The sequence below is a fragment of the Oncorhynchus masou genome, chromosome 2 (assembly GCF_036934945.1).
Source record: "Oncorhynchus masou masou isolate Uvic2021 chromosome 2, UVic_Omas_1.1, whole genome shotgun sequence".
Lineage (NCBI taxonomy): Eukaryota > Metazoa > Chordata > Actinopteri > Salmoniformes > Salmonidae > Oncorhynchus > Oncorhynchus masou.
This window is the reverse complement of record NC_088213.1, coordinates 18570186-18583581: the sequence shown is the minus strand read 5'-3', so window position 1 is coordinate 18583581 and position 13396 is coordinate 18570186. Positions and strand designations below refer to the sequence as shown.

At 45.9% G+C, this 13396-nt stretch overlaps 1 protein-coding gene across 1 annotated transcript in view; it reads left to right on the top strand.

Moving 5' to 3' along the window:
• furina (furin (paired basic amino acid cleaving enzyme) a) overlaps window positions 1–7840 on the top strand; it is a 44192-nt gene extending 36352 nt beyond the window's left edge. The window contains exons 9-12 of the mRNA XM_064989226.1: window positions 2888–2988; window positions 5225–5328; window positions 6891–7008; window positions 7748–7840. Of these exons, the coding sequence (XP_064845298.1) occupies window positions 2888–2988; window positions 5225–5328; window positions 6891–7008; window positions 7748–7784 (360 nt within the window). The 3' untranslated portion in view covers window positions 7785–7840. The remainder of the gene's footprint in view (window positions 1–2887; window positions 2989–5224; window positions 5329–6890; window positions 7009–7747) is intronic.
• The last annotated feature ends 5556 nt before the right edge of the window (window positions 7841–13396 follow it).

Below are 13396 nucleotides of genomic sequence, written 5' to 3'. Positions count from 1 at the left end.
AACCTTTGACTGGTACTGTATGTAAATTAGATATTTCTGTATTTCATTTTCATTTGCATGTTATGCACTTGAGTGAAGACCCAAAAGCGGTTTAACAGAAACAGAGTTCTTTAATGAGAAAACAGGAAAGACATAGATCCTCTTCAGACGTTGACAATGGCACAATAGACTACCCGCAGAGAGGGCGACAAATGAGACATAAAGTCCCTCTGATGAATAGCAAGAGAGTCCCCTTCTTAGCAGCAGAGGAGCTGGGTAGCGGCGACAGGGTAGCGGCGACAGGCTGCAGGTCGCTCTGGGTAGGCGCGGGTCATAGAGGAACGGTGGTACCTGATCACACGTAGCATCAGATGAACTGGACACAGTGCAAACGAAAGACAGTTAGTAGTGTACAGGATGCACCTGCCAGGCAGACTCCGACAGGATAGGACAAGGAGGAAGCAAACAAGACGATAGCTTGCTTCTGGCATGAGAAACACAAACGAGAATCTGACACCGAAAGTAGCAGGAACAGAGAGAGAAATAGAGACCTAATCAGAGGGAAAAAGGGAACAGGTGGGGAAAGGGTGAACGAGCTAGTTAGGGGAGATGAGGAACAGCTGGAGAAGGAGAGAAAGAGAAGGTAACCTAATAAGACCAGCAGAGAGAGACAGAGTGAAGAGAAAGGACAGGAACAGACATAATAAGACATGACATTGCAAAACAAATATTTGATATAAATGTATATTTTTTCTCCCATCCAAGTACTAACCAGGCCCAACATTTCTAAAAACGTGTTTTCACTTTGTCATTATGGGGTATTGTTTGTAGATGGGTAAGCGAAAAGAATGATTAAATACATTTTGTATTCAGGCTGTAAAACAACAAAATGTGGAATTAGTCAAGGGGCATGAATACTTTCTGAAGGCCCTGTAAGTAGTTAATTGAATTTTCATAAAATTCAAATGTTTTGCTGGCTTACAGAGATAAAACAGATAGTGAGTATTTTGTGGGTGGAAACTTGGACAAAAGATAGATAGGTCTGTGTTTAGAGATGCTATATTGATGGATGCTAGTTAAATTAAATGTCAGGGTTGCGTTCACTACATTCCACAAATCTGAAAGTAGTGGATTGGTGGAGGCATAGGCTAGAGTTTTTATTTGCATTTATTTTAGTTTACAGCACCAGGTATTCCAGGCTGTCTTCCATCCAAGTACTAACTAGGCCCGACTCTGCGGAGCTACTGAGATCAGAAAATATCAGGCGTGTTCAGGGTGGTATGGCCTCAAGTGGAGAGACCAGTACAATCCTGTATGGGCTCGGGAGAGACCAGTACAACTCCCGTATGGGCTCGGGAGAGACCAGTACAACTCCCGTATGGGCTCGGGAGAGACCAGTACAACTCCCCCGTATGGGCTCGGGAGAGACCAGTACAACTCCCGTATGGGCTCGGGAGAGACCAGTACAATCCCGTATGGGCTCGGGAGAGACCAGTACAACTCCCGTATGGGCTCGGGAGAGACCAGTACAACTCCCGTATGGGCTCGGGAGAGACCAGTACAACTCCCGTATGGGCTCGGGAGAGACCAGTACAACTCCCGTATGGGCTCGGGAGAGACCAGTACAACTCCCGTATGGGAGTTAGCAGATCCCCCAGCATTCAGAGATCCCTCGCTTACAATTCTTTAAAATTATAAACTTATAAATGTGTTTACTTAACTTGAAAGCAGTCCAGGGACAAGGAGACGTAAATCCACACTGAGGTTTGGTATACATAGCCATTACCACGAACTGCTAACATAAGCATTTTCTAACAAACCTACAACAGTCAATGTATCCCAAAGTAGAAGTATCCTTTAAAAAGCTTGGCATTACGTGGTAAAAAAAATCTGGTCCAAATCATCTCAAACTGCAAATAATAGAGGTTGGTAGCAGGGGCATAAGTGAACAAAACAAGTGTGTCTTGCTGTTTCTCATTGACTGCTTCCAAGGTAAAGAAACAACATGTAATATGCAATTTTGTAATTTGGGTGAACTATCCCTTTAAGGCCCTGGTGTGATAACTCTGGGTGGGGCTCTGACCTCCTGGGCTCAGGGGCCATATTTGTCAAGATGCTTGTTACAGCCCTCCGGGGCTGTGGATCCTGTACCTCTCGCTGCCCCCTCCCCTGCCTATGGTCTAGACCAACACTGTGGGTGTCCTGGTTGGTTTTACAGGGACCAAATTGAGAATAATATTTAATGAGTATAGCAGAAGCTGAACCTGTGGCCCCAGCCCAGTACACATGGTGGGGCAGTGGTGGTATTTGGTATTTATTAGGATCCCCATTAGCCGCTGCGGAAGCAGCAGCTACTCTTCCTGGTGGTGGGTGGCAGGGTTTACGGCGAGGTTCTGCCCTTCTCCCCTCACCCATCTGTCATGTACTTTAACAAGCCTTGGCTATGTGCTCCCTGCTCCGGCATCCAGTTAACAGTCAATTGGTCTTTCCTCGCCAAGAGTCCCAAATAGACTCCACTCATTGCTGTCTCCTTGCCGCCATTACTATTGATTTGTGAGAATGTAATATGTGAGTGAGAGTGTAGTGGCAAAGGGAACAAGAAAAGGAAGCTGCATAAGAGTATTAGGACATAACCCAAGATGCCAAAAAACAAGTTCCTGTACTTAGTCATTATTATGTCATCACTACTGTAAATATTACTGTAAATATTACTGTAAATAGAATGTATGTTGTATTGATATAGTTTGTGTGTCTCGACAGGCAACTGATTGTACAGTGCATTGTGTGGTTTAGGGAACACATTTCTGAGTGTCAGTCTTTGCGGCAGCCATTCTAACTCAAGAAGAAATGAATGTAAAGAAAGATGATGAGTGAATAAGATGTAATCTGTCATTTTCCCTTCTGTCAGGTGACCACAGACTTGCGGCAGCGATGTACTGATGGCCACACTGGTACCTCTGTGTCGGCTCCCATGGTGGCTGGGGTCATCGCTCTCACTCTGGAGGCCAAGTCAGTACCCCTCTCTCTCTACCCTATCCCTCCATCCCTCTCTCTCTCTCAAGCCAAGTCAGTACCCCTCTAACCCTATCCCTCCATCCCTCTCTCTCCCAGTACTATCCCTCCATCCCTCCATCCCTCTCTCTCCCTCTACCCTATCCCTCCATCCCTCCATCCTTATTCTCTCCCTCTCTCTCTCTCTCCACCCTATCCCCCTTCTCTCTACCATCTGCCCTTCTCCTCTCTCTCTACCCTATCCCTCCATCCCTCCTCTCACTCTACTTTAACATCCCTCCATCCCTCTCTCTCTCTCATCCAGTCTAACCATATCCCTCCATTGGTCTTTCCTCTCCCCAATCCCTCCATCCCTCACCCTATCCCTCCATCTCCTTGCCGCCATTACTATCCCTCCATTTCTCATGTACCCTATATGTGAGTGAGAGTATCCCTCCATCCCTCAAGCTCTCTCCATCCCTCATCCCTCCATCCCTCTCTCTCTACCCTATCCCTCCATCCCTCTTCTCTCCCTACCCTATCCCCCCATCCCTCCATCCCTCTCTCTACCCTATCCCTCCATCCCTCTCTCTCTACTACCCTATCCCTCCATCCCTCTCTCTCTACCCTATCCCTCCATCCCTCTCTCTCTACCCTGTCCCTCTCCCTTTCTCTACCATATCCATCTATCCCTCTCTCTATCCCTGTCAGTCTCCCTCCATCCATTCTAACTCAAGAAGAAATGACCCTATCCCTCCATCCCTATCCCTCCATCCCTCCATCCCTGACCCTATCCCCCACATCCCTCTCTCTCTAATCTCTCTCTCTCTACCCTATCCCTTCTGTCAGGTGACCCATCCCTCCATCCCTCTCTACTGATGGCCACACTGGTACCTCTGTCTCCTCCCATCCCCTATCCCTCCATCCCTCTCACTCTACCCTATCCCTCCATCCCTCTCTCTACCCTATCCCTCCATCCCTCCCTCCATCTCTCTTCTCTCTATCCCTACACTATCCCTCCATCCCTCTTTCTCTCTCTACCCTATCCCTCCATCCCTCCTCTTTCTCTCTCTACCCTATCCCTCCATCCCTCTTTCTCTCTCACCCTATCCCTCCATCCCTCCTTCTCTCTCTACACTATCCCTCCATCCCCCTCTCTCTCTACCCTATCCCTCCATCCCCTCTCTCTCTCTTATCCCTATCCCCATCCCTCCATCCCTCTCTCTCTCTCTCTACCCTATCCCTCCATCCCTCTTTCTCTCTCTACCCTATCCCTCCATCCCTCTTTTCTTGTTTCTGTCTACAGTCTGTCCGTCCGTCCGTCTGTCTGATTAGACCTTTCAGTGACATCTGTCCTGTCAAGGAGGTCTTATCTTGACGTTGCACAGACTCTGGAGTCTCAACATCGTGGCGTTTTTCTCATAACTGGTTCATTACTGTGGAAGGACATCCCTTTTCAGGGTCCACATTCTTTTAGGAGAACGGTTCATGGGATGTTTTGGCACGCACGCCAAACGCACGCATCACACACATACATTTGAGCTGAGGAACTCAGGTAGTAGCAGGGGTGATTTGTGTTCACACCTTCAGTAGCTCTGCACCTGTGGATCAGGGACTATTAGACTATTCCCATGTCTGTAGATAACAGAGAATAATTGAAGATAATAATAGATGGAATACTAACTAGATGTGTTAATGGTGTTCCATCTTACTGCTGTTACTGGGTCATGTAGCTCATAGTTGTCTCCTAGACAGTGGGAGGAGCCCCGGATATAGACTATGTGCGCAATACTCAATTATAAATTGGTTTGAGCCCTGAATGCTGACAGGCTGACAGCTGTGGTAGATCACGGGTTTGACAAAACATGCATTTTTACTGCTCTAATTACGTGCTTAATACACAATTAGACAATGATACACAATGATACAACTGCAGAATGGGGTACATTTCATTTGATCGCTCTACATCAGATTTTAATGAGCGAATTGATCTTCTAAATGATTTCAATTAAGTAAAACGTCAAACTATTTGTGAGTGACTTGTGCAAATACATTTTACTTATTTCTATAGTTTTCTACTTTTGGCCATACTGTGTAAGGAAAACAATATGGGTAAACAGCTGTCATTTCTTACTGCCTTCTTTGTGATTTCCTTAAGACCCGGGCACAAACCACAAGCTAAGTCATGAAAACTGTATGTATTGGGTCGTGTTCATCAGGGCACGCTGCAACACATTTATTTATGTTGTTCCAGCCCATTGGTCAGCTGGAGAGATATCCAGCACCTGCTGGTCAAGACGTCCAGGCCTGTCCACCTGAAGGCCAACGACTGGAAGACCAACGCAGCCGGACACAGAGGTAGCTACAGTACAATGGACTCCTCCTGTAGCAGTGGAGGCTGGTGGAGGGAGAGATGGGGAGGACAGGCATTTTTCCTCCACCAGCCTCCGCTGTCTTATACTGTATGGCAGTGTTCGTTAACTTGGTCCTTCAGAGATCCCCAGCAGAGACCCACCAGCATTCAGAGATCCCCCAGCATTCAGAGATCCCCCAGCATTCAGAGATCCCCCAGCATTCAGAGATCCCCCAGCATTCAGAGATCCCCAGCATTCAGAGACCCACCAGCATTCAGAGATCCCCCAGCATTCAGAGATCCCCCAGCATTCAGAGAACCCCAGCATTCAGAGATCCCCCAGCATTCAGAGATCCCCCAGCTTTCAGAGATCCCCCAGCATTCAGAGATCCCCCAGCATTCAGAGATCCCCCAGCATTCAGAGATCCCCCAGTATTCAGAGATCCCCCAGCATTCAGAGATCCCCCAGCATTCAGAGATCCCCAGCATTCAGAGATCCCCCAGTATTCAGAGATCCCCCAGCATTCAGATCCCCCAGCATTCAGAGATCCCCCAGCATTCAGAGATCCCCCAGCATTCAGAGATCCCCCAGCATTCAGAGATCCCCCAGCATTCAGAGATCCCCCAGCATTCAGAGATCCCCCAGCATTCAGAGATCCCCCAGCATTCAGAGATCCCCCAGCATTCAGAGATCCCCCAGTATTCAGAGATCCCCCAGTATTCAGAGATCCCCCAGTATTCAGAGATCCCCCAGATTCAGATCCCCCAGCATTCAGAGATCCCCCAGCATTCAGAGATCCCCCAGTCCCCCCAGCATTCAGAGATCCCCCAGCATTCAGAGATCCCCAGCAGAGATCCCCAGCATTCAGAGATCCCCCAGCATCAGAGATCCCCCATTCAGAGATCCCCCAGCATTCAGAGATCCCCCAGCATTCAGAGATCCCCCAGCATTCAGAGATCCCCCAGCATTCAGAGATCCCCCAGCATTCAGAGATCCCCCAGCATTCAGAGATCCCTCAGCATTCAGAGATCCCCCAGCATTCAGAGATCCCTCAGCATTCAGAGATCCCCCAGCATTCAGAGATCCCTCAGCATTCAGAGATCCCCCAGCATTCAGAGATCCCCCAGTATTCAGAGATCCCTCAGCCATTGAACATATTTTTTCTGTTCCAGCACTCGTGTTGGTTTATGATTTCTGCGTAATTGCTCGCCTTTGACTCACAAGGCACACTGTAGAGCTGAGTTGGTGTGTGTATGTACGTGTGAGTGTGTGTGTTTGATTAGCGCTGGTACCTCTCTTATCACTTCACCTGGAGAGGAAGGTGTAACATTTGAACTGTTTGGTATAAATCCATCATCAGCTGTGTAGTAGTTACACCAGTTCAGGATATGCTTCCCCCCCGCCCACCCCCAGAATTAAAGAAAGGAAAAAAGAAAGATGGAATGTAATCATTTAGGGCAGCTTTCTCTTTAGAAGCTTCACTCATCCATTTAGACACAGGTCTAACTCCTTCTCATCTCTCTCTCACTCTCTCTCTCTCTCTCTCCACCCCTCCCTCTCTCTCAGTGAGTCACCTGTATGGCTTTGGGCTGGTGGATGCAGAGGGTATGGTGGTGGAGGCTAAGAAGTGGAGGAGTGTTCCTACCCAGCACACCTGTACTAGGATGTCTGAACGACGTACCAGGTGAGGAAGCAGCGCCCTACCGGTTATGTGGTTCCCTTTGTGCCAAGACAACCTGTAACGTTTGGAAAACATTTAAAAAAACGTTCAAATACCCATTCAGGAGGGCTGTGGTATATTTGGTGAAGCATTCAGAATGTTTCAGATAGAACTCTTAATAACAATTCCTTGTTCTATTGGACACACACACACACACACACACACACACACACACACACACACACACACACACACACACACACACACACACACACACACACACACACACACACACACACACACACACACACACACACACATTCACACACACACATACACACACATTCAGAAACACACACACACACATACACACGCACATACAAACATACATACACACACATACACACACACACACACACACACACACACACACACACATACACACGCACATACAAACATACATACACACACATACACACATACACACATACATACACACACATACACACATACACACACACACACACACATTCAGACACACACACACACACACACACACACACACATACACACACACATTCAGAAACACACACACACACATACACACGCACATACAAACATACATACACACACATACACACATACACACATACACACACACATACCGCTAGTGTTATATTCTAGCTGTTATAAACTGTAATATGTGAAAACAGGGAACTGATGATTATAATGCTCTGTAATTAAATCTGTTTATTTTCACCAGGAGGATATTGTCAGTAATTGGGGATGTCTACGCATGATGAGCTCATAGCAGGCTGTTGAAGATGCGTAGCGTCTAGGTGTTTATGAAGCACATAGAGGCACTGACTATTATTATTATATATTGTAAGATAATAAAAACAGAGTCGTTTATCGCCGGATGAACTTGTCTACACCCTAACCTTCAGCGAGTTGCAAAACACTCTTTATATTTTCCTTGGGGTGGAAATCATCAGAGTGGATTCAGGGGTATGTGAGGTGTGTGTGCGTGTGTGTGTGTGAATGTGTGTGTGTGTGTGTGTGTGTGTTTGTTTGTGTTTGTTTGTGTGAGTGCACTACTTTTGAGCCCTGTTCCCTATATAGTGCATTACGTTTCATCCCTACAGAGTACATTACATTTAATCCTTATTCTCTATATAGTGCACTATGTTTGAGCCCTATTCCCTATAGAAGATAAAACTGGATCCCCATCTAGGGTCAGTGACCGCCTGGCTGCCATCCACTTGACTTGAGAGAAACAAAATGGCGGTTGTTTGTTTACGTAACGATGTGAAGATGTCATTCCATTCCAAAACAGCCAGAGAATAAGAAGTGAAAACTGGCTCACCATCCGGCCAAAAACCCACTCAGAAGTTAGTCGTGGACACATAGGGAGCCACTTTGCATTTAAAGGGGCAATCAGCAGTTGCTACATCTATTTTTGGACTGATATGTACCCATTGATTCTTGAAAAATATGACATATAACTCATGAGCTTAGATCAACTGTTGTTCCCCATCAGAACCCAAAATATAAGCTTGTTTTACTATAAGCTTGTTTTACAATGTTTGTCAACAATGTAAATGTAAACACACTATATAGCCTTAAAACATGGTTAAAACTATAATGTGGATATCATGGATGGTCAGTCCATGCATCCATAGCACTGTTTATGATTTTAATTCATTACAACTCTCCAGCCCCATCCCTCAGCTTTTTGAACAGAAAAAGTGTTCGTTTCTACTGCTGATTGCCCCTTTAATGGTTCATTTCAAAGACCACTGGTTTTTACACTGCCAAAAACGCTCAAAAAAGGGGGAAATTATCAAACGCTGTGTGCTTCTTTCCATTCCCTTATCATAGGATTGACTCCTACTCTGCCAAGTTTGACAATGGACCGAGCTGAGTCGTGTTAGCTATCATCACCATGGTGCTGTTGTGCCTGGCACAAACTGGGGGACACTTTTTACGGGTGCACAGGGGAGCTGCTGGGCTATGTGTGTCACTATGTTCTGGTACTGCAGCTGTGGCACTAGTGTTCCATTTGAACAGAGAATAGTTTCTCATCATTCCTAGACGTTGCTCCTGAGATGCACAGGGATCAGAGGGGAGGATGGCTTGTGTGTGTGTGTGTGTGTGTGTGTGTGTGTGTGTGTGTGTGTGTGTGTGTGTGTGTGTGTGTGTGTGTGTGTGTGTGTGTGTGTGTGTGTGTGTGTGTGTGTGTGTGTGTGTGTGTGTGTGTGTGTGTGTGTTTGTCCATGGGCCAGAACCTCTCAACTTATTCCTGCCACACAAAACCCATACAGATCCCTGGTTGGTTGCGTGTGGGTGAGAACAGCAAATGTGTAAAGCAAGAACAACAATTAGCTACACAAAATGGTGATCCTGTGTATTTGCAGAGCAAAAATAAGCAGACGTGTTATTTTAACCAGTCTAATGGAACTAAATGTACACTACAATTCAGAAGTTTGGGGTCACTTAGAAATGTCCTTTTTGTCCATTTTTTTGTCCATTAAAATAACATCAAATTGATCAGAAATACAGTGTAGACATTGTTAATGTTGTAAATGACTATTGTAGCTGGAATATCTACATCAGCGTACAGAGGCCCTTTATCAGCAACCATCACTCCTGTGTTCCAATGGCACGTTGTGTTAGCGAATCCAAGTTTATCATTTTAAAAGGCTAATTGATCATTAGAAAACCCTTTTGCAATTATGTTAGCACAGCTGAAAACGGGCCTTCTTTAGACTAGTTGAGTGTCTGGAGCATCAGCATTTGTGGGTTCGATTACGGGCTCAAAATGTCCAGAAACAAATAACTTTCTTCTGAAACTCGTCAGTCTATTCTTGTTCTGAGAAATTAAGGCTATTCCATGCGAGAAATTGTCAAGAAACTGAAGATCTCCCTACTCCCTTCACAGAACAGCTCAAACTGGCTCTAACCAGAATAGAAAGAGGAGTGGGAGGCCCCGGTGCACAACTGAGCAAGAGGACAAGTACATTAGAGTGTCTAGTTTGAGAAACAGATGCCTCACAAGTCCTCAACTGGCAGCTTCATTAAATAGTACCCGCAAAACACCAGTCTCAACCTCAATGAAGAGGTGACTCCGGGATGCTGGCCTTCTAGGCAGAGTTCCTCTGTCCAGTCTCAACGTCAACAGTGAAGAGGCGACTCCGGGATGCTGGCCTTCTAGGCAGAGTTCCTCTGTCCAGTCTCAACGTCAACAGTGAAGAGGCGACTCCGGGATGCTGGCCTTCTAGGCAGAGTTCCTCTGTCCAGTCTCAACGTCAACAGTGAAGAGGAGACTCCGGGATGCTGGCCTTCTAGGCAGAGTTCCTCTGTCCAGTCTCAATGTCAACAGTGAAGAGGTGACTCCGGGATGCTGGCCTTCTAGGCAGAGTTCCTCTGTCCAGTCTCAACATCAACAGTGAAGTGGTGACTCCGGGATGCTGGCCTTCGAGGCAGAGTTCCTCTGTCCAGTCTCAACGTCAACAGTGAAGAGGAGACTCCGGGATGCTGGCCTTCTAGGCAGAGTTCATCTGTGTTCTTTTGCCCATTTTAATCTTTTATTTTTATTGGTCAGTCTGAGATATGGCTTTTTCTTTGCAACTCTGCCTAGAAGGCCAGCATCCCGGAGTCCCTCTTCACTGGAATGTAAATAAATGATCAGTGCTTTCTTGCTGGTCACACACTGGTTGAATCAACGTTTGTTCCGCATCATTTCAATGGAATTACGTTGAACCAATGTGGAATAGACGTTGAATTGACCTCTGTGCCCAGTGCGATGTGCTTTTATGGTCTGTCCTACACTCTTAGAAAAAAAGGTTCCAAAATGGTGCTTTGGCTGTTCCCATATGAGAACCCTTTTTGGTTTCTGGTAGAACCCTTTTTGGTTTCAGGTAGAACCCTTTTGGGTTTCATGTAGAACCCTCTGTGGAAAGGGTTCTACCTGGAACCCAAAAGTGTTCTACCCGGAACCAAAAATGGTTCTTCAAAGGGTTCTCCTATGGGGACAGCCGAAGAACCCTTTTAGGTTCCAGGTAGCACTTTTTTTCTACAAGTGTAGGAAGTCAGTTAGCCAATGATATGTGACGGTAATTAAATTTCATATTGGCTGCTTTCTATTCATTCTGTCACTGCCCGGGAACTTCCCTTAGTAACACAACTCTCCTCTAACACCCCATGCAGTCTATAATACAGTCTACATTTGTCTACTGCAGTCGTTTCAGAAAAGGGTGGCTTTTAGGGTAGCAGTATATTTCACATGTCTGGTTGTCTTTGATTTGTAAGTGGCCCCAGGCTTGCATAACAGTGATACTGCTTCTAAGAAAACATTACTTTGTTTCGAGGAAACCATTTTTTTTAACATTCACCTCTTTGCAACGGAGACACATTGAATAGGTTCAGAGCTGACTTTTTTCTCAAGGATGTTCAAGGCAATCTTCTTGTTTAGAAAATTATTTTTGAAAGGCTTTAATATATTATATTAACATTTCAATAGAAGCTTTCACAGAAAGTTATTCTTAAAATTGAAATGTTCGTTGTTATTCTTAAATTGAAATGCAATACTTGAGATGCTTTTTCTACCTCTTTCCGGGAAATAGGCTTCTTTCTTTCTGGCATTATGCATCTTTCGCAATGAATATGAGAGAACCAATCTCAATGAGAGAACCAATCTCATACTGTGGCTCTTAGCCAATAAAAACAGTCCTCAATCAGCTCTAAGAGGTTAGAGGTCAGCTGGGTTTTAAGATGGGGAATAAGATGGAATATTAAAGTGGACAATAATATCCACCAATGCCCTATCCCAAATCAACCCCTACTCCCCCCTCTCTTAAGGCGTCCGCATGCATTACACCTGAAACAGTTCGGAACAGTTAGTGCATATATTATGACAACATTTTGTGACGTCTTTGTCTGTTTTGGTCTTCGGGCAAAGGTCTTTGGCTGCTCGTGTGCATTTTTTCTCGAAGCAAGTCGAAGTTGGTAGCCAAAGTCTACACCCCTTCGATGGTGATTGGTCAATAGTAGGGATTCTTCAACATGAGAGAAATAGTTTTCATGCTAACATCTTAGTTAGATGTAAAATTGCGCAACTAATATTTCTTTGGCAAAATTTATGACAGATTTCTTGAATGATCTATTTTGAAGTGGACAAACCATACTATTGCAAGTACTTGTTTTTCATGTCAAGGTGTTTTACAGGAGTATGGGAACACACTTGTTCGGTACCAGTACGCTTTGCAAGGCGCCATAATGTTCATACGTATTGCCAGGAATTGTTACTAACCACATGAAGTATTTACACGTATCAGATCCTTTCAGATCTACACAAGTGTTTCTAGGCCCTAGGGCAGGGGTCACCAACCCTGTTCCTGGAGAGTTACTGTCCTGTAGGCCCTAGGGCAGGGGTCACCAACCCTGTTCCTGGAGAGTTACTGTCCTGTAGGCCCTAGGGCAGGGGTCACCAACCCTGTTCCTGGAGAGTTAGGCTGTCACTGTTCCTGGAGGCTGTCCTGTAGGCCCTAGGGCAGGGGTCACCAATCCTGTTCCTGGAGAGTTACTGTCCTGAAGGCCCTAGGGCAGGGGTCACCAACCCTGTTCCTGGAGAGTTACTGTCCTGTAGGTTTTAACTCCGACCCTGTTCCTGGAGAGTTACTGTCCTGTAGGTTTTAACTCCGACCCTGTTCCTGGAGAGATATTGTCCTGTATGTTTTAACTCCAACCCTGTTCCTGGAGAGTTACCGTCCTGTATGTTTTAACTCCGACCCTGTTCCTGGAGAGTTACTGTCCTGTATGTTTTAACTCCAACCCTGTTCCTGGAGAGATATTGTCCTGTATGTTTTAACTCCAACCCTGTTCCTGGAGAGTTACTCCTGTCCTGTTACTGTCCTGTATGTTTTAACTCCAACCCTGTTCCTGGAGAGATATTGTCCTGTATGTTTTAACTCCAACCCTGTTCCTGGAGAGTTACCGTCCTGTATGTTTTAACTCCAACCCTGTTCCTGGAGAGTTACCGTCCTGTATGTTTTAACTCCAACCCTGTTCCTGGAGAGATACAGTCCTATATGTTTTAACTCTGACCCTGTTCCTGGAGAGTTACCATCATGTAGGTTTTAACTCCAACCCTGTTCCTGGACAGATACTGTCCTGTATGTTTTAACTCCGACCCTGTTCCTGGAGAGTTACCGTCCTGTATGTTTTAACTCCAACCCTGTTCCTGGAGAGATACTGTCCTGTAGGCCCTAGGGCAGGGGTCACCAACCCTGTTCCTGGAGAGTTACTGTCCTGTAGGCCCTAGGGCAGGGGTCACCAACCCTGTTCCTGGAGAGTTACTGTCCTGTAGGCCCTAGGGCAGGGGTCACCAACCCTGTTCCTGGAGAGTTACTGT